Below are 23,071 nucleotides of genomic sequence, written 5' to 3' on the forward strand. Positions count from 1 at the left end.
ATTGTATTCACTGTTATTTTTTGCCTGGGGTGGACTAATATAATATAAATAAATCTTTATTCCAAAGCCTTTAAAAAGTATGTCAGAAAAATAGAGATATCAAGTTTTTTACATGTTTTCCTTTAATTTTAATTTGTTTTTCATTCAAATTGAAAAGTCAGCATATATGAAAACATAATCAAAAAGCAAATCTAGCAATTACATATAATTTATGAAATAATCTGATTTCTTTTTTGACATAAAACATTTCAAGAAACTTCACTACTTAAACAGTTTTAGGAATTTCAATAATTTTGCCAAAGTTATTTTATACTGCTTATGTTTTCTGTAATGTACATTTTTGGGGTTTGGAGTTTTATTTATTTGGAAAGGACATTGTACACAAATGACAAAATATAGTATGTCATATTATTAGAAATATATTAACATTTTATTCAGTTATATTACACAAAATAAAACATAAAACTTAAAATGCTATCATTTTATGACTTTCAAGTTTTATTTTTTTCATTTTTTCTATATATAGATTATTTTATTAATTAGAGTGGTAAAAATACAAGGCTTTAAAAGGATCCTCTGCCACAGAGCTATAGTAAGTTCAGTGGGATGCAAAGACTACAGCATAATTGGTAATCAACAAGACAGAAATCCATGGCTTGATTAGGATATGTGTTCTGGTATTCAGTTAACAAAACATGTATTTTTCAAACCTCTTTAAAAAAAAATATAAAGAGAACATTACAAAACCCACTCCATTTTATAATTTAGAGAAAATAAAATCTTTTGACAACTCCATCATCAGAAGACCTAGCATGCATCACACGGAACTTCCCATTAAAATCACAAGAGGAAAGTCTATTGATATTAATGATGCAGTTTTTAAACATAACTATAGAAAACATATGAAAATATTTTAGTTAAGAAAGAAACAGAAAGATAAGTAGCATGTGATATTGGGGATTCCAAGCATGCTCAGTTCCACCGAGCATTTTAAAGCGATCTTTAAAACTGATACTGAAAAAACCCACAACTTACTTGAAGATCTTGCTGAGTGTCTGTGTGGCTGCTTATTTTTCCCTCTGTTCTCAGTCAAAGCACTTCCACTGGCCATGGAAACAAGGTCTAAATCCGTGTCTTCTCTGCTTACAGGGCTTGCCTGGAAGCAGTGGGAGAGAATGTACACAATCATGAAACAAAATATAACATTTTCTGAATGCAGCTCACATTACCCCAAATAAACAAACAGGGTCTGTCAAACAACCTTCTTCAAAATGATACCACAATCCTTTATTGTTGCCTAGGCTGAACAAATGCACTATGTCAAAGCATTTTTGTAAATAAGAGCCGATCTTAAAATTGTGGTTTGCGATCTAAGTCAGTGCAACAACAAAAGAAAACATTTTAGTACAGTAATTTTGAAGAAAATCAATCTTGCAGATGGCTGATGAAACCTTAAACAGCTTAAGATCATTTACTGACCAGTCTATAATTTAAGTTATAGATGAATGTCAGAGATGTCATACTGGATTATTTTCTTCAATATTTATGTTTTATCCAGGACACATATCAGTTTAATCAGTCAAAGGCCTAGTAAGTAATTTAATCTTTTATTTTTTTGCTAATTAACCATAGCCATCAGAGAGCATTTTAATTATACTTTAGGTAAGAGTATTCTATTAATTACAAGCTTCTAACATCCAGTGGTGGTATATTTTGGCATGAGGCACGTTACCTGCACATAAATATGGCAAAACAGAAACAAAAATCATATTTCATTTTAGCAACGGGACCTTGTTTTGGAAACATGTAAGGCAAAGGTTAACAATACTGACTTGCAAGATACCACACACTGTAAATGGTGAATTGTTAGTTTTGAAGAATTGACTTCACATTCACTCAATGAGAACTCCCTTTCCTTGAAATTAAAAGCTATTCAAGACCGAAACCAGCCATCTAAAATACTGTTGACTAGATACTGAGGGCCAGTAACAATGATGGGGAAAAATCAGATACTGCAGAGGAGCTATCTACAAAATCCCCAGTGTAGAGTCAGTCAGCTGGAAGTAATGAACATAAGGACATGCTTTTCTAGTCTCCATACTTTCAAGCAGTGGAGTACAGAAGGCAGATTAAGTCCTTCCTCTACCTGGGCTGAAAAATCCCCAATCTTTTCAGAAGCTAGGTGTCTAACTGAGTAGAGTTTATTTTTTATAAAAAACAAACGAACAACCAAAAAGGAAAGGCTATGCCAGTGGTAATGTCACCAAAATTTTGGATAATATCATAGCAGCTAGACTCTTGATCAGGAATTGAGAGATTTGATCTCAAGTCCTTCTGTGGGGGGAAGAAGCCTGCAGCTCCCTTTTTCTCAGGAAAATGCCGTTACTATAAAGTTGTAGGTTATTCTGGAGGAGACGATCTCCAGACTTCCTGTTCAAACCAGCTCACTGTACCAAGAGCAGCATTGCACCAATGCAGACAGGCTTTGTAGTCCAGTCTAACTTAGCAAACTCAGATGAAGTGGAGACCTGTTTCATTTCTTTGTCTTTACCCAGTCACTGTTTAATGTAAAATTCATTAAAAAGTGAGTGTATTTTCAAACCAACAGCTCCAAAGATATAGAGATTTTATGCTCTTCCTTCGTGACTGCATACTCTTTGTGTCAGCACAGAAAGTTTATCCCTTGTTTTCTGATGCCCACCTTTTATATGTTTAATAACCATGATTTTAAAGTTTTGGTTTGCACAGGTAGCAGGCTATATTATTGCTGTTAACGGATATTTTATTTTCTCTTCCATAGCAGTGTCAAGAAACTTTGAAAAGAGTAAGTTTTATCCTGACAACTCTTTATATTTTTGGCCTTAATATTTACAGTTGCTTTAAGCTTATGGGAGCTCAAGCTCTAACAAAATGTTCAAAAATATTTTTTCAAAATCTTTAAATAGAACTTTTTTAGTTTTTTCCTTTGTAGAAATAATGCTGTCATTGTGATGCTCAGAGAGATTCAAACCAATGGAATTTTTATTTCCATCTAACCTGATTCAACACACAGCAGAAGATTTCTAAAGTCTCAATTTTCAAAAACCCAGGAGGCCACATTATTTTAAACAACTAACCTTTCCATGGAACTATTATCTAATCCCTATCATCATAGAAACTGAGGCTTCATCATCTTGTAGACAACAATATTCAGTTTATATGCTATATTTTAATAGGGCTGTCTGGTTCCCTGTTGTAAAATATTTGTTATTTTCTTTCAAATAAAGATAAGTGTTCTTACCCAATTACAGTCAGAGTAATATTTAAGGATGTATTAATTACTGGAGCAAACTTAATTTCAGGTTTGTAAAGAACCTGATTGAAAGTCCTCTGAAGCTAATTAAAACCTTCCCTTTTACATCTATAGCTTAGAGTCAAATTTTTGGAAGAAATTTAAGATACTGGTACACTTTTTCAGAGTCTAGTGTTGGACTTCCATCTGTAGTGATCACCATATTGAACTCTTCAGACTTTTTGCCTTTAGCTTTGTTACTACAAACCTTAATTTTTTTCCAATTATTTTGAAATTAATTTCAATCAGGAGGAGTCTTTGCTTGAATACAGCTTTGCATCTGAATATTTGTCTATTCCTATGTTAAATTATCAAAATATTCTGTAACCTTCTGAAGTAGAAAGGGCTTCTAAATTCCAGTTATATGTTAATGATTTGGAGATACTGATTAACAGTGAAGTGGTTAACCATGTAGGTAACCTAAACTACATACAAAGATGATTCAGGAAGTCTATCCTACTTGCCATTCAGCAAAATCATATTAATTTTAAGTGTCCAGTTTAAACTGTAAGTCAGCATGCTTTCCTAAGCACTTACATTGTAGTAGTAGTAGTAGTAGTAGTAGTAGTAGTAGTAGTAATAGTAGTAGTAGTAGTACAACTAGTAGTAAGCAAAATCATCAAAATTATCAAGATTAACATAATAAGGTCTTAGATTTACTGCAGGTTACTACATAGGGTTTATTCCCTAATGAGAAGGGGTAAGACTTTATTGGTAATATGCAACCATTGAAATACCATCTTATATTAATCTAGTACTTTCAGAATTCAGGTTTATGGAACAGACAAATTAGGGATCCTATTACACACTAGGAAACTCTATGATTGAGCATATGACATATGAATAAGCTACTGGAAATGCCCAGGAATGTTTTCCTTTTCTAGTTCTCTCTATTTATTGATTGATTGATTGATTGATTGATTGATTTAATGTCTATTTTCCTCTTTCTTTCAATTCACCATAACTTTCCCTACTTTTTGATAATGATTGCAGCTAAGTGGCTAAGTGTCAAATTCATATTTGTCTTGATTTCATAGATTTTAGCTGAGATACTGTGCAAAAACATTAGGAGTATGTTCACATTTCAACCTTTAAAAGTTAAGAGAACCCATATAAATTTTAAACCCATAATTCTCTAGCCATCTATATGTACAAACCACATCATTATTTCATTGCGTATATAGTACTGCTTTCCAAACTAGAGATACGTTTTATTCTTTTTTCTATTTCTTAGCCTTCTATTTATTTTTTCTTTGTATTTCATTCATGTGGAACAGCTATGTAATTATGTGGCATGGGCTGTGACAATCCCATATGCCAGTTAAGTGGGCATACCACATAATACTGTTGTGGGATTGCAGCAGTATTTTGTGGATAGAACTACTCACTGTAAATAAGATACAATCTACCTATGTATACATATGTTTACATATAACTACATAATGTGTAATTTAGATAACATTATTAGATTATGATTTGCTCAAATTAGAGCAATCACTGTTTTAGACTTTACCTAACAAATAACTATTAGTGCTGCTGCAACCAAAATCCATCACAATGGTTGCCTGGTTCATGATTTCAGCCAGTAAACTTTAACAGGAATCTAAGAATTGGACACACCCCACAATAGAGACAAATCTTTGACAAAATCTAACTTAAAGAACTCAGTAATAGTAACATCTAAGTCTTAAAAGTGTTTTTTCAGCAGTGAATTTTAGAAGAATTTATGGAAGTGTTTCCAAAACATGCATATACCATAGGTGGAGAAGCTAAAACAGCGGTTAGAAAAGGCTAAGATTTCTCAGAGCACAGAATGAGTTATATGACATATCATTTAACTGGAAAATACATTTTATGCAACATTTTGCAGTATGTGTATGGATATAAGACACTAATTCTGTTTAGTTTGTAAATTTTTCCTCCATTTTTTTAATCCCCATGTAATAATATGAAAAAGAACATTGCTAACTTGTCAGTAAAATGTAGTGTGTGTATGTGTGTATACACACACACATGCATATATATATATATACACAGAGCATAAATTGGCTTGTAGGCATCATAACACTAATCAGTATCAGAGCAACTTTTGTGTACCTCTGACACTGAGTCTTTTAATTTTGTGAATCTTCAGACTGTTACGTTGCTCATATTCCCCCTCCTGCCAAACTGCAGAACTACCCATTTCAGAAAATACCATTTTTCTTTAAAATGCACCAAAGAAAAGAATGAATCATGAAAAGAGTAGATGGTATTTTATGATGTAAAAACCACAGAAAATATGTTGTGGGAATAAGCCTGATTTTATACACTGTTTTTAATAATGTCACTGTATTAATATATTAAGTCCAATTTACTGTCTTTTAATAAATCACACTGTGGACATATTAGAATGATTTAGGTATGTGACTTACAGAATCTAAGAACATTTAAACTTGTCTGACAAGAATACATGTTTTCAGTCAATAGCATAATTGGTGCTGAACCATATTTAATTTTTTAAAAATATTTTTTAATAGGTTGTTTTAGAAGCTTTAGAAAAAACAGAGTAGCATTTTATGTTTTAAAGACAAAACCAGTATCAGATTATGAAACCAGAATCCTATGTACATACTTGGGTTCTTGTGCTCAAATATTTTCTTCTGATCTCCATCAGTGAGTGATTTGATTGCCAAATAGAGGCAACATTAAAGAATTATATTCAATCAAAAAAATCTCCTGGTTGTTTTTACATCAAGTATGTATTTGGAAACACCATCAAGGCATAGCTGAATTCTACAAAATCCCACAAGGAAACAAGTTCTTACCACAAGTTGTACTCGTCTACTGTCACGTATTGCAGGATCTAACTCAGGCAAAAAATGACAGCTGGGAAAAACACAGAACAGAAATTTCAGTAAATCCCACTGTACTGGGTTCACTAAAATACCTGCACAGAATCTCTTCCTGGAAACACTCCTGCTTAGTAGAAATTATACTATTTAAAATAATCCCATGGTTAAGAAGTATCAGAGTAATATTAATTGATTATTTTACAGTATCAGAGTAATTCATATTAAAAATTTTGCATTTAAGATTAAAATCAATAAATAATTATAAATTAATATTGTTTATTCCAATAACAGAATGTTATTTTAAAAGATAAATGTTAGGAAATGCATCCATGCATGAATTTTTGCATGTACTGACACAAATTATAGCCGAATCAGTTGTCACATTACTTTATGTAGCAATAAAATGTTTTCAGTTACGTAAATGTATCAGCTGTTCTAAACAACCTACAAGTGATATTCAGTGGAGATCAGTGGGAATTTTGTCACATTCAAAAATAGTATCATAATCTTAAAAAATGTCAGTACAAATGCTAGTGCATAGCACACACCTGAAGAGGTAACATAATATCATTTTTAAAAATTCTTTTATAAATTTCTATGTCTTCTTACTTTCAAACTTCATTATATATTCTCTTCCAGTGTTGTCATTCAAATTAAAAGTCATGGCAGTTATCTTAAACAAACACTTGGAGTGTTACACTATTATGAAACATGACTGATAGACATTTTGTAAGGAATATGTACTGCATATACTTCCTAGAGTCATTTGTACAATTTAGAAATATGGAATATTTTTCCATACAAAACATAACAATATGCAGTCCATTTCATTACAAATTAAATATATTTTTAGTGAAAATAAAGTTAAAATACTTACCCTAAATCCACTGCTTACCTATTGACACCCTGTTTGGTTTTATTAGAGGTGCTTGGCATTGTGTCTACTAATGACTTCACTTAGATATCAGTGGTTTATATTGAATTTACAACCAAAATATACTATGTCTTCATGTTAGTTTAGGGAATGAGATTAAACTTTTCTTTAATTATACTGGTATTTTACCTGTTTAATAACCATAATTAAATATAGAAGGAGCAAGTCTACAACATTTTACTAAAGTATACTAAGAAGACGTAAAAGTTGGGTTTATGTTTTGAAGACAAAATACAAATACATACTATCTAGTTAAAAAGTAGGTTTACTTCCTTAATCAAATCTAATAAAGTAGGTAATGTTACAGTCAATTTAATTACCATAATATATAACAATAAAGTTATAAAATATATGATGAATGAGCATTTTTTCCTACACTCTTTAGAATCCAGAGTAGAATACACTATATTGCTATTCTAAAGCTATGTAGATATTTATTGTAAGATTCTGTACTGTTTATCATTTAATTATCACTGTGGAAGAAGTATCCATACAATGACTACTAAACCAGTTCTAAAGGTTACCATGTTTGGGACACGGAAATACAGTGTACTGTCTGCTAGCTACAAAGTCATGTTTGTTTTAGAACTATTAAACTAGGTTTCACTTTACAAGATAAATTTAAAATTAAAAAAAAAAAATCTAATTTAAAGGCAATGACCTCACCACTTCATATTTTTGGAACTGGCTGCTTCATAATCCAAAAGCTGTGTATGAAGCTGTTGGTATGTGAAGTCTTTTTTTCTTTGTAATTTCTCATCTAAAGTAGCATCCAGCTGAGAAAATTCTTCTTTTTTACCTGGGGAGGAAAAAAGATACCTTTGTCTTTCATTATTAATTTAAAATGTATTTTTTTTTAAAGAATTCTCAGGTAAACTTTGAGCTTATTGCCATTTAAAAAAGAAAAAAGACATTCTTTTTTTTTTTTTTTTTTTCCAGTGTCCAACTAACTTGACTTTCTTCAGACATTTTTAAGAAATAGTTTTAAAATGATTTTGAATTTTGTGGTTGATTTTCTCTTTGGGATTAAACATTGGCCTTCTGAATAAATTTATTTAATATATGTAGAAATATATATAAATTACTTGTCATAGCATCTGCGAATGTTGCTTATTGTGCTATCTCTGTCATTAAAAATACACATTCATTTATATTTACTATTCTCTTTATCTATAAAATAAAAAAAAAAAAATCACCATTATATGCAAGAGTGGACACATGGCAATCTTATTCCTCTGATTTGTCTTTTAACCGATATGATTTATTAAGACATTTTAATGGTAATTTCTGATACTGGATTTCAAAGCAATTGCACACTTTATATTTTTCACAAATTACTACCTACTTTTGGATCACAAAAGTCACCCAAAGATAGAAAACAAAACAGCAACATTATGGAAAAAAGCTGTACAACTCTGGAGATCCTTCAGTTTTTCAGACCATTCTGCTGAATACCAGACACATTTTGAAGCATAAGGAAGAGTATGCCAGAATTGGAAGATCCTGCAGAGGAAGCATCATTGTTGCATGGGGACATTCATGGATTAGAATAACTTGATTTTCTACCCTTATACATCAACTTTATAGGCTATGTCATTTTGGCACCCTTGTCTCAGGGCTTTTATGAGACATCAAAAGTTTTTTTTTTTTTGTGCTAAGGTTTTTTGTTTTTCTCTTTAATGTCATTTCAGATAACACTGAGTTATCCTCCTTCTTGCTGATTATTCATTTTTTCCTTTCAAATATTTTTATTTCTCTTGCTGATAGGTGAACTCAGCAGCTACTAGAATTTGCTCAGTAAACTATAGGATCATACCTGCCCTTTTACACTTGAACCAGCAAAGAATATAGATCACTTTGTATCAAGTTCATTTGCCCACTATGAATGACATAACTATCAATAACTGTAAAGGGGGGTGGGAGGAGATGTCAGAACTGCCTTTGAGGTGGACGGTTTCCTCATACTCCTTATTTTAAGCCTTAATTTTCATTCATGTTTTGACAACATAAACTGAAGTTACAGGCTATTCACCAACTCACCTTTTAAGAGGCCTTTAAGAGGTTATTTTTTAAACTTAGCCTTCTGTAAATATTCTAATTTACTTTGCATAAGCTGCAAGATGTAGTTTCCCACTTGCATTTACCTGGTTTGCAGTGAGCTCATTGCTTTCATTTTTTAGCTCTAATGGAATATTGCTGAAGTATCACAGCTTTTTATTTCATAGTCTGAAATATAAATGTCTTTTGCTTGTGCTCTCCATTTATCTTGGTATAGAGAATTTCTGTTCAGACCAAATCCATTCCTTAGGCTGAATGTGTTCAATTGCCAAACCCGTAATTAGCATGTTAAAATTAGGTAAGGTACTGGTCCAGAATATGAAGTCATATATGTCTTGCTATTGACTCACAGACTAGAACTTAGTCAGAAGAATCTATCCTCAGTTGAGGTAAAAAACTCTCATTTACCTCCTTAGGAAGACAGAAGATGAAAAGCTTGGATGGACTTTCACTGTATCTACCCAAATGAGGTTGTGAGGGCCGACTCAAAAGGTCAAGCAGCGAACTGCTCAATCAATGCCAAATATTAGAGTCCTAATGACAGAGTTCACCACCTTCCCTGATTAAAGTGGGACCCTTTTCTTCTTTTCTAAGTTTGTGATATTCCCCTCCCCTGTTCCTGGTACAGGAGTAGAGTTTTCTGACCTTTACGTTTTGAAAATTTATAGGTTCCAAGTCTGTAACTACACTGGTACCTATATAGTGCTTCAGATGAAGAAGATGCTTATTTATAACAGGAGTAAGAAACATTCTGCATGACTTCATAAGAGCAGTCCTGGAGACTGAGCCTTCTACATATGTTCTCCAATGAGGAATAATTCTCCGAGAAATTATCTTTAGGTTTTTTCTTATCTGTATTTACTGAAAAGTAGGTCCGGTATTTCCACCTTTCTTTGTAGAATTATTTCTTCATATTAAAAGGATCAGTATTATTTATGAGTTTATTAAAATGTTTGTTACTGTTTCCTCCATTAAAGTGGAAATCAATGTAGGGATTTAAAACCAATATTAGAAGTTCATGTCTGCGTCTGTGTGTCAGTGATGGTCAAAAGAAGATGCACATACAATAAGCTATGATAAAACTTACCAAAAAAAAAAATTTTTAATTTGGCACGTTACTTTTCCAAAATGGTTGTTACTAATTTGCCTTAACTGCAGCCTGAATTTTTGACTGAATTATGTTTGAAACACAACTAGTTTTATTTAATAAAATTTTATTTTATTTTAAATTTATTTTTATTTATTTTTACATGTTAATTATTGAAACCTTATTGAAACAAGAAAGTGACCAAGATAAAAGTGCACATAATAGTTTTTTTTTTCATAAAATTGTATATGCTATTAAACAGAGTATTCTTGTTCCATATTAGTGTTAATAGAGGCTTTTTTTCTCAGATGGGCTGAAACTGTTCAATAAATTGTTTGATAATGCTGCAGAAAACTGTATCCTATTTTCTTATTTGAAACATACCCATATTCTTACTTTTTAACAGTAACATCCCTCTTTTTAATTCTTATGAAAAAAATGCTATGTTATGAATTAAAACACAGCATTATCACTTTTCTATTCCACTTATGAACATCATGTGTTGAGGATCTGGTGTATCAGTATCATTAACGTGCATTTGCTTGATAGCTTCCTTAAATCAGGGCTCTGGGTTTTTTAAAAACCTGGACCTGATTTTGTAGAAGTACTAACACTCACAAATTCCACAGAAGTTCCAAGGAGCTGTAAGCATCCTGCATCTTTGAAATGGATCAGACCTATAATCTTTAATTGTTAAACCCAGACTACTCTTAGAATATCAAAGAAAAAAGGAATACATCAAAGAAGGCAAGAAGGCACAACTCTGTCAAAAACCAAATTAATCTCAGAGGTATTTGAAGTATCATACACTCATTAGATTATCACTTCTAAGCATTCAATCTTTTTGACTGTTTTTTTTTTTGTTGTTTTTTTGTTTGTTTGTTTGTTTTGTTTGTTTGTTTGGTTGGTTTTTTTACATGACACATGTTAATAATTTAAGATTGGAATAGTCTTACATTTGGCATTAATACAGTAATGATTTTTAGGTGTTGCCAAATAATCATCCACACACATACTGTGCACTTAGGCCAGATCCAATGCAGCTTTCAGGGGCACCCACTGCCATTTTCTACAGTATTTGGGCATCTAAGTAGAGATAACTTATTCAGAAGAGCTTGGGCACCTGAAATGTACTTGGAACTGAACATTACAGGAAAACAAAAAATTCCTTCCTAGGTCCCTAAATCAACATGCCAATCCATAAGAAACTGAACTTTGGGATCCAGAAAAATGTCATCCTCCGTCTGTCAAATTTGTTTGCTGGGCATGCTCTGAGGCAGCACCATTCATGTTCAGTTTAGAATATGGATGCTACTTGTGTACTTTAGACTATCTCTGGATAATACAATAAGTGAGTTAAAGGAGAATCTCTAAGAATCTGTGCACTGCTTCACCCTAAATTCCAGATAAGGTCAGTTTTCTTCTCATAGGTTTTTCTTCAAGATTGATACATCTTGTGCACTCAGCTGTAGCAGTCAACTTTAAAATGAGGACTGAAATATACCTAAAGGAAATAGCTTGGCATGTGGAAACCAGATTCAAATCTCACCAGGCTAAGGAGTACCTGAAACCTATGTTTCCCAATCCCTAAGGAGTACCTCATATCCACGTTCCCCATGCTAGGGCAAGTGTTCTTAAGAGCAAGTCAGTATTCAAAAAGAAGGAATATGGTTACACACTGTCTACCTTCAGGGTGATCTTTCAAATTCTGCATTTTAGTTTTCAGATTCTATGCCCAGGAAACATCAGTCCTGATTGTTGTAAATCCCAGACAGTTATTCAACTCTTTGTCAATTTATATGCAACAGATGATGAGAAACCTGATTCAACACAGTGATTTATTTTTTTAAAAATCTATTTGTTGATGATGGGAAGATAAAAGGTCTAACTCTAATATGTCATATGTTTCTTGAAACAGAGAAATGTGTGGAGAAGTCTGCACTGTATCCAACTTTTTACAGTTAAATTTTGTGTTTAGAGGGTGATTTAATTTACTTCAAAACTTGCTTCATACAGAGAACAATACAAATAAAGTAAGAGACTAAGAAAACTAAGACCTACAATGTGAAAGAAGGGATTGGAATTTCTTCAGCATTCTAAGACTTTTCTCCCTTAATATAAAAAATCTGTTGACCAGAGTTAATTTTCTCAATATGTATTCTGAAAATGGTGCTCTTAATATAGGAATTAAGTAGCTGAGCTTCAGTATAAAATTAATGTCTATGCTATTATTATATTGAAATTTTTCTTATCTGTTAGTGTTCTGGTATACATTACTGGTCAGCAATATATATTATTAGGGTGTGTACGTGTGGGTCTGTATATGAGTGTATAAACTCTATAAAAATATTATACTGAATGAAAATTAAAATAATATATACCCTGAAAGATTTTTTTATAATTTCTGCTATGTCTTCTATAACTTTATGTTATCATACCCATTAATGAATAATACTGAAATCCCAACACTAAAATGCAAATTTTTATCCATTTTCTCCATATGTTAGTCAACAAACAAAATGATATTATTTCTGTCATCATCTGCATAATACATGCAGAACAGGAAGCATGAACATGACTAATAACATTGATATCAAGATAAGAAACTGAAGAATTTGTAAACAGACAGGAAAATAACAATAATAAAAAACCCACCCCCCCACACACACATCCACCCCCAAACCACCCAGAAAATTGTAGGATAATGTAAGAGAAATTAGAGGAATTTCTTCTCTTCCACAAAAAGTTTGACACACTTGTCAAAAGTCTACCTTGTCAGAAGTCACTAAATACACCAAGCATTACATAGCAATCATTATATGCCCAAAATACTGTTTTTGGAAAAAGAATGGTATTTAGAGCTGTCTTTAGCATGCTTACAGGTATTCAGTGAATATATTTATGTTATATATAAGGCTTCCAGACAGTTGGTAGTATCATGTGGCAGTAATTGATACAGAGTTCTTTTCACCTAAAATTGTAGTATCTCCAGATAATATTTATCTACAATTCAAATTTGGAATTTTCAGATAGTGTAACACATACATTTCTACCTTAAAAACACAGAAACTTGTTTGTGGTATGGCTATACTGCACAGATTAGTTAATGTTAGATGTTACTTTTTCACCTGAGTAACTTTTGACTAAGTCAACTTCCATCTCTAGAACCAGAATGAATGAAATTAAAATATTTATAACAATGTCTGAGTGAGTTCACAGCTGAATAAAAGATGAAATAGAATTTTTTTACAGGAGTACCATATCAGTTTATGACCAATACAATTTCTTGATTCTGAAAAATGCTTTCTTAATTACATCACAAGGAGTTTTGAACATGGGAGTGCTGATCAACCCACAAGAGCACATCCTTCAAAAATTATAAAAGCAAATAGTGAAAGGAAAAAAAATTACTTCAGGGTTTTTTTTCTAAAACTTGTTCTCTTCTCTTTTTAGAGGTATTTCTGATTTTTTTCAGACTAGAAATAAGGTCTACTATATTACTATTCCATCTGCAAACCTCCTTCTCTTATCTCTTCATCTGCTATTATAATCTTCTCCGTTATATCACAGGGCTGTTCTTGACCTCACCCTCACACCATTCTTCCTTCACTGAATCCAGGTATTTAGCACATTCTCACCATAGTCTTTATTTTAGCTCTCCTTTTTCTCCTTGTTTTAATTTATATTTTTTGCCGTCTTTTACACTATGTAATCACTCCGGGTGATCAACATGAGTAAAGCTTCACTCACTTAGTTCATTCTGTTTCAGTGGTTACCACATTTCAGCTTGTGCTTTCTGTGTTATCTCTTTGATGTCTTGTTATTAGCTTATATAAAAGCTGAACCCTTTAATTGAGATTCCTAAACCATTGAAACTGTACAAATTTGAGCTTCTGAATTCAAGGAAGACAGGATTTCATACTTGGGCCTTCCCACACATTATTTTCTATTTTGCTACTTGTTCCTGCCTCTGCAGAATACACCAGCACTATTATTTATCAGTAATAATTAGTATTTATCCCTAACTTATTGTTTATGCTCAATTTTTTCCCACATTGAGACAAATCCAAGTCTTAATCTTCAGTGGTGTACTTTTAAGACACTTCATTTAAAGTTATTTCTCTCCTTTCATATCACAATAGTGTTGATGAAGTTCTCCCAATATCTCCTATTATTTAATCTCTTTCATTGCAAACCTCTGATCACACAAACCCATTGCAAACTACTACTCCATACTTAATTGCTTATGTCTTTTATTCTTCTTGTAAACATGGTACATTTTGTTTTGAATTGCTTCATAAATTTCACTTTCCTGGCACTGACTTCAAGGCAGCAAACACTGTTCCTTCCAATTTATCCAACTTTCACAATTTTTATAGGCTGTCACCACTTTCTGTACTCCTCCATTTATGTTAAACACAATTTCTCTTTTATATTCTCTAACATCCTTCATAACAATAGCAATTTCATATCATATTTCCTAAGACATACAACACTTTTCTGAGTTGATCTATAAACCTAAAGAAGTATTTCACCTGAGGTGTGTACAGGAAGCTGCTACACAGGCAATTGCTGGTTTTAGTTTTTTTTTTTTGTGTTTTTTTTTTGTTGTTGTTGTTTTTTTTTTTTTTTTTTTTGCTAATTTATGACTGTTCTGATCTGATTCAGGTAGTGAATCATGGGACAAGAACCTAAAGATCTACTTGGGGAAAGATATAGGGATTGAATAGTGGAGGACTAATAACAATAATAATAGGTTTCTTGGGTCAGTTAAAAATAAGTCATAGAGATGGGAAGTAAAAATAAAGGAACGGAGGTGCACTGGTTTAATACAGATCCACACTCTCTAAAAAATTGTATGAGATTCAGTTGTCCCCCAAATAAGGAATTATTTCCTTAAAAAAATAAGCCAGAAAACAAAACAACATTCTACCATTTGAATAAACTGGTTAATTTAGTACCATTTAAACCATTACATTCAGAGTTATGTAGACTACTGTTCAAACACATTCATATCAAGGAAATATTCAGAAAAATTGTCTTATGTCTTCAGAATGCTACAGCAGTCATTTAACACTAATTAAACATATAGTTACAGTTATTTATTTTAACCTCAGTGAATGACAAAGCCCATGTGAATTTTTCACCAAAGAAAAAGCAGGAGAATAAACTGTACAGACATTTGGAAATCTTAAGATTCTAATTTCTCTAAAACCTTCCAAGTTTGGAAATGAAAATATCAAGATCTGTTGACTGAGTCTATGATTTTGCATTTATTAATTTTTTGTTTCAATCCTATAGTCACTGACTCAGTTGAAATGTATCAGCTGCTCTGGGTATTTTCGTTTGTACTAAGGCAAGTATTGAAGGCATTCGAGCATGAAACTCTTCAGCCCCAGTATGTTGGACTCTTATATTGTGTTAATAGTATAATAAACAGCATTACTATTAGCATAGCAAGAAATTTTTGTATTGGATTAATGGTGTGGTAAAACTGATTGTATTTTACTCAGGAATAAATGTAAAACCAGTGACAACAGATAAGATAAAGAGTATTTATAAAGAAAATTTGAGTATCTCAGCATCTACCTACACATAGACATAGACACACATGGCTTCCTCAGGTTTCCAAAACTTAAATAGATAGAAGTAGCATTACAACTAAAAAGAACAGACTAACATTTCTCAGTCCAGCCAACCAAAGGCAAACTTATTTTATATATAGGTTGGGAAATAACATGAAATAGCTTCTTGTTTGAAAAACTAAGTTGTTTCTTTCTTAAAAACCCAAAAAATTGCCAAAACCAAACCCCAGCTCTATAAAAATGGAGAAACTACAGGGATGGTATTCATGCATGCATGCACACAAAGAGACAAGTTCTTGATGTATACTACTCTTCCCTGCTACCAGCACTCTTCAAGATCCATTCAGGCTTTTACAAGTTTGAAAAGTACATAAAAAATCTTACAGCACTATGCTGTACTTTCACGTTATTCTTCTGTGTAGTCTTCTATGAACATGGTGTCCTGTAGTGTATATACTACCTGCTTCAGCCACTCAGCATGGGCAAATTTCATCAACAGTGCTGCTGAGAAGTAAGTTTGGAGTATAGCCAGGAGTTACCCTTGAGATCTTTGGATAGTCAAGGCCCTTGAAGAACCAAATAAATCAAGGAGGAATAAAAAAAAAATTTTGAAATGGAATGGTCAGTATTTCCATGTTTCATTATCCATTAGTAAATGCAAGGAATAAATAAGACGGAAGTAGATTGAGACTATTTTGTTTATCTTTACTGCCTATACTCTCACATAATTTCTGTCTCATCCTCCAAATCTGCCTAGTACAGGCCCTATCTCTAGTTTTTCTCATAATCTTTGGGAATTAATAAACCCCCTAATGATGGATGTTCTTTACTGAATAGAGGAATGGATTTTATATTGCTCAGGAGAAAATTAAGAGATGCATAACATCAAAATTTTTTTTACAGAATCTTTTGATAAATTTTATTTCTATACATCCCCAGTTCTTAAGATTAACTGACAGAAACAATCAAGAACTTGAACAGAAGTGTTTAGTTGCTCAGTAATGAAACAGTATTCCCCAGCAAGAAAAGATTATCACTTCACATGGAGTCTAAGCCAGAGGAATACTTTTCTCTAAATTCAATAAACCAAGTAAAATGATTTAAGACATCAGATCTTCCAAAGGAATTCTCAAAAAAGCAAATACAAAGGAGTATTTGGTAGGAGCTCAGGAGGTCTAACTGCCATGTTGTCCCTTAACAAGACAGCAAAAAATACAAAATACAATAAATTTTATTGAGTGTGACAACCATTAAGGTACATTTTGTTTGTACTAAAGGACTTAAAAGTACAAGGAAGTGACAAAAAAAATCCCAAACCAACAAAAGATTTGTTAAAAATAAAAATTTGAGGTTTCTATGTGACAAGACAATACACATGCCAAGTATTAAAAAAAAAAAAAAGTCATTACTCAGAAGCAGCATGGAGTTAGTAACGCTGACATACCACATTAATAATTGTCTCATGGTTTTTATGAGCAAGTAATTAAAATATGTAATTTTGTATCACAGCTTGGGAATGTACATTGAAAAAAGTCTTTGTTATGTTAATTCTCAAGAATAAACATAATAAACTTTCTTTCTAGAGAGTTGTCTGAATAATATGTGAACTTGTTTTTAAGAACTTGTGTTCATCAACACATGTGATGTACACAAGTACCGTATGTGACTGGTACTTACCAATGCAGAGTAATACTGAAAGTGAAATAATGAAATTATTGTATTAATGTCAATATGTAGATCAGTTATGAATACCTATTAATTATTTATCTAGTCTACCTATTATGCATACATATAATTTTCAGTTTAAAAGTTTTTTATTTTATGTCAGTGAAACTATTTCTTGCTTACTTTCTGATATTGACTTGAAATACCTGTTGGTATTTGATGAAGGTACTGTGACAAGAATTCACAGCTTTGTCAGTGCAGCAATGCATAACAGCAGAACTACTCTACATTGTCAAATATACACATAAAGTCTACACAGACTAAGTGCAAGGCTGCTGTTTAATTTACTTTATAGTAAAACCCAGAGGTTTCACTGAAGATCAGGCCTGTCATTATGCCAAGCATTGTATAAACAAGGCTTGATTTAATGTTCATTGAACTAAATGGAAAAAAGTCTCAGATAGACATGGTTCTTTTTCTTAAGACTCTACATCTAAAGTGAGTTAATCCCCAAGTGTGGACAATTCTTATGTATTTATATCCAGATTAAAAATAACCATAAATATTAAACTTATGACTATAAATAAATATAGACGTAAAAGTACTAATTCTTCTTATTAAGTTATACTTAATTGGTTGATACATCATGGAAGAAAATAAACAATATGAAATTCCAGTGTCTTGTGGCTCTAAAAAAAAAAAAAAGGGGGGGGGGGGAAATTCCATTTGTAAAGAAGGACAGGACAGGTAAAAAAAGCAACACAAAACCAAAACTTGCCCACAGGTTGCCTCAGGTTAATTTGTAATTCACATGGCTCAAAGATCTTAGTATTTTTATAGATTTCTTGATTAATTGGACTGAAATTTTTTTTCAGCTTGGAAACATGAAAAATGCAAGAATATATAATTTTAGAGAAACCAGCACATATTAAAGAGTTTTCAGCCCCAGGGGAATTGAACTGACCTAATTATATTGATTTTGGATCAGTTATAGTTACAATGGCACAGGTTTTTCTATCCATGCAGAGAAGGTTCAAATGATTTACTTCACTGAATGAAGAAATCAGAGTTGAAAAATGAATAAATTAGCCTTACTACTCCCGTTCTTTTACAGAATTTTGCTTAGACCTTTATTTAAATTCTTTTTTTAATGAAAAAATGAACAAAACAAAATCCCCAGTTCTATTACTGAACATAATTTAATCTTCTTTAAGCTTGATTGTAAATATTTTATTCTTAGAATAGGTGTTTTTAGTTTCTTTTTTACTAAACTTTCAAACTAAACTCACTATGAAACTCTCCAACTCACTGACATATTTATTTCAATATACATACATATAAAATTAGCTTGAAAATGAGAGAATAAGGTAAATACCACGATGATTCTGAATAGATGAATTTGTCTCACGTGCATTCAGTTTATATTTGCAATAGCTTTCAAGACAGCCATAACTAATTAACTTAAAAGTATGATTTGTTTTGTCTGTTGCCTAACAACAGGTATAACAGTTGTCCATTCCTAACTTTGCTCGTTTTCAGCCAATTATCTAAGCTCCCGCAAATAGCACAGGAATTTACAGAGCATTAATGTTTGATCCAAAAAGGAGTGAAACCCCAGAAATTCAAATTAGGTAAGTAAACTCCCTCTTGAGATTAAGGAACTTCAGTAGCTAACATACTATTTACTCCAGAAGAAGGCAACACACAATTATAAGTTTTACAACCTTATAGACTATATAGACTATATGTATTAAATATATATAATATATACATGATTAAACATGATTTTTTAAAATATTAATTAAATATTATTTAACTGGCCAAACCAAGATTTTACTTCCGCTGTAACAGTCACTGTCATGAAGAATGACTAGCATTACATTGTCATGTTTGAATGTAACAAGAAAATACCCACTTTTTGCCTTATATTGGAGAACTTGTTTTATAAAAAAGATTCTAATATAGTCTCCTTTTCATACAAGATATAACAACTTTGACACAAAGTAATCTGAGTGAAAAGGCAAACAATTCTTTAAAACAGTTGAAGAAATAGAGAAATATGAAATGGTAATATTTACAGAAATGTTTTTAATTTAACTATAAAACTGAGCACAAAGCATTATTTTGTTCAACAAGGTTTTTCTACCTTTCTGAAAAGCTAAACACTGATTAGAAGCAGTATGTTAGAGGTACTGATACAGAGGCTATAAAAAAGGTATATGTATCTTCAATGAGAATACAAAAAAGTGTACGTAAGTAAATACAGAAACTTGTCTCTAACTTGTACCAAGGTTCTTGAAACTCTCAAATCTTAGAAATTCTCCATATTCTGGTTCAGTGAATGCATCAGGGAATACTAAAACTGAAGAAATGTCTGAATAGCATCATCATCCTCAAGGCAGCCCGGTCTCTGAACAGACTCTTCTTCAGGACTCTAGCTAGAAGAGGAGGAAAACAGGAGAAAAGAATGCAATGATGTAGCAAAATATTCACTAAAACCAAGATATCTAATTTTCAATTATATTTAAAAATCTTAATTCTACTCACCTTCTCCTGGATTCCAAACAGATTCTTCAGGTTTCACCTGACTAGCTGTGAGTAACTACATCTCACAGTGCTCTGGGTGCTGATCAGTACTGTCTCCTTGTGCAACTGTATTAATTATGCAATGAAAAAAGCAGATTTGCTCCTATTATTTCTAAAATTAACATACATATTGTTGATGGGAAGTCATAGAAATACATAATACTCTCATAGAGGAAATAAAACAAATTTTAAAGTACAGAATTAGTATGATGCATGGATAACATGCATGCTCAGTAATGTCGTGAAATAATAGTAATTATTTGTACAAAGATATAAAAACAAAAATCCTGAGCAGCCATAACTGTGGAAGAAGTAACCTTTAAAATTTATTCCAAGTAATCTTTTATAAATATTTCCATTTGGAATAAATGAGAGATGTTTGAAAGAGAATTTTGAATACAGTGCACACAACTCACATGGTACAATGACAGCCTATGCAGTGTTTTAGCATATGTAGACCAGACTACAAGTAGAGTCTGACAAAACCTAAGAAGGCAGACCTGGCTAAAAGTCAGGAGTCACGCTTATTAAATTGAACTCTCAGGGGTATCATGCAATCAGAGGTCACAATCGAGGCAACAGAAGCAATGTCACGATATCAGAGAAAGGGCCAATTCAGACCTGCTCCCTGACAGGCAGTGAGGTCACGGCTTGCGGCAAATAACTGTATTAAAAGGGAATATTCTCTGCACACTTTTAGAACTGTCATCTGAACAAACAAAGCCAGGTCATTGGTAGGTTAAATCAGAACTTTCTGCCTTAGTAGCACATAGCTTCCTTTCTTTTTACATTCACTACTAATTTCTCAATTACAAAACATACATCAGCTACTAAAGCAAATTCTCAGGAAATTTAACTTTGAAATACACAGTAGTGTTTAAATTCCCCTTCTTTAAAAGTTAAATTCTATCTTTGACAAAAAGTATGCCTGGTCTCTTCATAAACTGAAAATGACAAGTTTTCTTAGAAAACAATAAGCATGCAAGAGCTTTAGGGAAATGACTTTCCACATTTAGTTTCCTAGTAAACCTGATGCTCAATCTGCATTTAGAAACCATTAAAAATATTAAAGTTCAATAATCTGCTTGTTTAATGGTGACTGTGAAAGTGAAATAAAGTTGTTCTTTGGTCTGGTTACTTGGATTTCTTTATCGTGTTACCTGGAATGGGTTATCTACAAAATTCTACAAATGCAGCAATTTATGAAATTATAACCACGATGGATTAGTTAATGTGACAATAAACCTGCTTAAGAAGAACTATTCTACACTGTCATGTAAATAAAACTTTATTTAAAAATATTATTTCTGCAGCCTTTCTTAATAATATGAGAAAAAAAATTTATATAAGTAACTGGAAAATTCTGTATTCCTACCTTTTTTATACACATAAACCAGAGAAAATATCTGCAGTGCATACATCAAAACAGCACAAACCTATGTATTTCAAACAACTGCTAAAATGTTTCTGTGTTGCATGTGGTAAGAACTGAACTGCAAAGTTATGAAGTTGGACGATGTAGATTACAGAAATAATACAGCATAGAAGTTACACAGGTAACACTGCATGATTGTACATTTTTATTAAAATACTTGAGTTACTTGCAATCCCTTGTAAAATCATCTAAGTCTACCATGCATGCTGTTTTATAGATTATATGAAACTTGCAAAATCATAGAACTTTGGTATAAGAGTTAGTATTGAATAGTAGAAAATTTTGAATAACTAGATTTCCATTTTAGAGGCTTGTTTTAATGTTTTGCTCAAAAAATGTTGCACATTACCAAAACATATTATGCATCTGAACCACAATATTATTACTTATTAAAACAAAAGACACTTAAAAGTGTATTCAGTACTAAACACACGAAAATGGCCTTTTTGGAACATTGTAGATCTCTGACCTCATTATAATATTAATTCTCCATAACACCATAATTCCCATTACAGAATAGGAAAAAAATAATTATTTTCTAAGAAACTTTAATCAAATGCATTTTCAAATCAATGAAAATCTCTGGGGTGAAGGCCTTCCTTTAATTCACCTCTAAAGGTTCTTAAAGTTTGCAGAGTCATTGATATTAAAATGTATAGCTACAGGAAACATTTCTTTAATTGTGATTTAAAGTGTATCATGTTATCCAACTGAAACAATATTTCTATCTATAAATATTTCTAAGAGTACATTATATTCCTTGTTCATAACTCCATACCAAATGGAAATTCTTTTTTAAGATGAACTTTTGTCCAATATATTAATGATACTTTTATGGACACTGAACATACATTTTCTGTGGCCTATGTTAAAATACTATTTGCATTCTAAAATGATTTTAATGCTTGAAATAGTTACTTTGGAAAATGTTTGGAATATATCTGAAAATGCACTTTTAATGATTTCTTCATCAGCAATTGTTCTTTTGAAGTGTAAAAAGAGTATTGGGTACTCTTCAATAAAAGCAAATCAAATAAGTAAACCACTCCAATATTGACTACAGTCCCCAGGCATCTAAACAGATGGCAACAAATTCAACAATTACTTTTAAGTAGATGTACTAAATCCAAGTGCTGTAACACTTTATTTTAGAGGAATTTAGCCAAACCTATTATCTCTTACCCCCTCCAACCAAATCCATTTGGATTTAACTTGTTGCTAAAATTATCTGTCTTTTGCACTCTAAGACCTGGGTCACAACCTTACTTAGGGACAGGAAATAGTTATCAGGTCAATGAATGGTCAAATGAAAAAGGATTTTAAATGCTCCAGTACTCAGGGGTCTATTCATCCAAAATGATTGCCTTATGCAGTATTAAAAGCTATGAACATGGAGTCAGCTTGTTTACATACACATTGGCTGAGATGCAGATATCTACACTACCTAGCTTTTGGACATAAAATATCAAGGAAAGGAAAAAAAAAGAGAACTAGAATCTCAGAAGATGCAAATAAAACTATCTGAACTACTGTGCCACTTTATTCAACAATGAGAA

At 32.0% G+C, this 23,071-nt stretch overlaps 1 protein-coding gene across 1 annotated transcript in view; it reads right to left on the reverse strand.

Annotated features, from left to right (window-relative positions):
- Positions 1-23,071, reverse strand: part of LRRIQ1 (leucine rich repeats and IQ motif containing 1) — a 112,073-nt gene that overhangs the window by 14,083 nt on the left and 74,919 nt on the right. Inside the window, exons 23-25 of the mRNA XM_032999856.2 lie at positions 7,766-7,898; positions 6,139-6,199; positions 1,036-1,156 (exon numbers count right to left, since the gene is read on the reverse strand). Coding sequence (XP_032855747.2) covers positions 1,036-1,156; positions 6,139-6,199; positions 7,766-7,898 — 315 coding nt within the window. The remainder of the gene's footprint in view (positions 1-1,035; positions 1,157-6,138; positions 6,200-7,765; positions 7,899-23,071) is intronic.

Source organism: Tyto alba, unplaced genomic scaffold (assembly GCF_018691265.1).
Source record: "Tyto alba isolate M040663 unplaced genomic scaffold, T.alba_DEE_v4.0 Super-Scaffold_2, whole genome shotgun sequence".
Classification (NCBI taxonomy): Eukaryota; Metazoa; Chordata; class Aves; order Strigiformes; family Tytonidae; genus Tyto; species Tyto alba.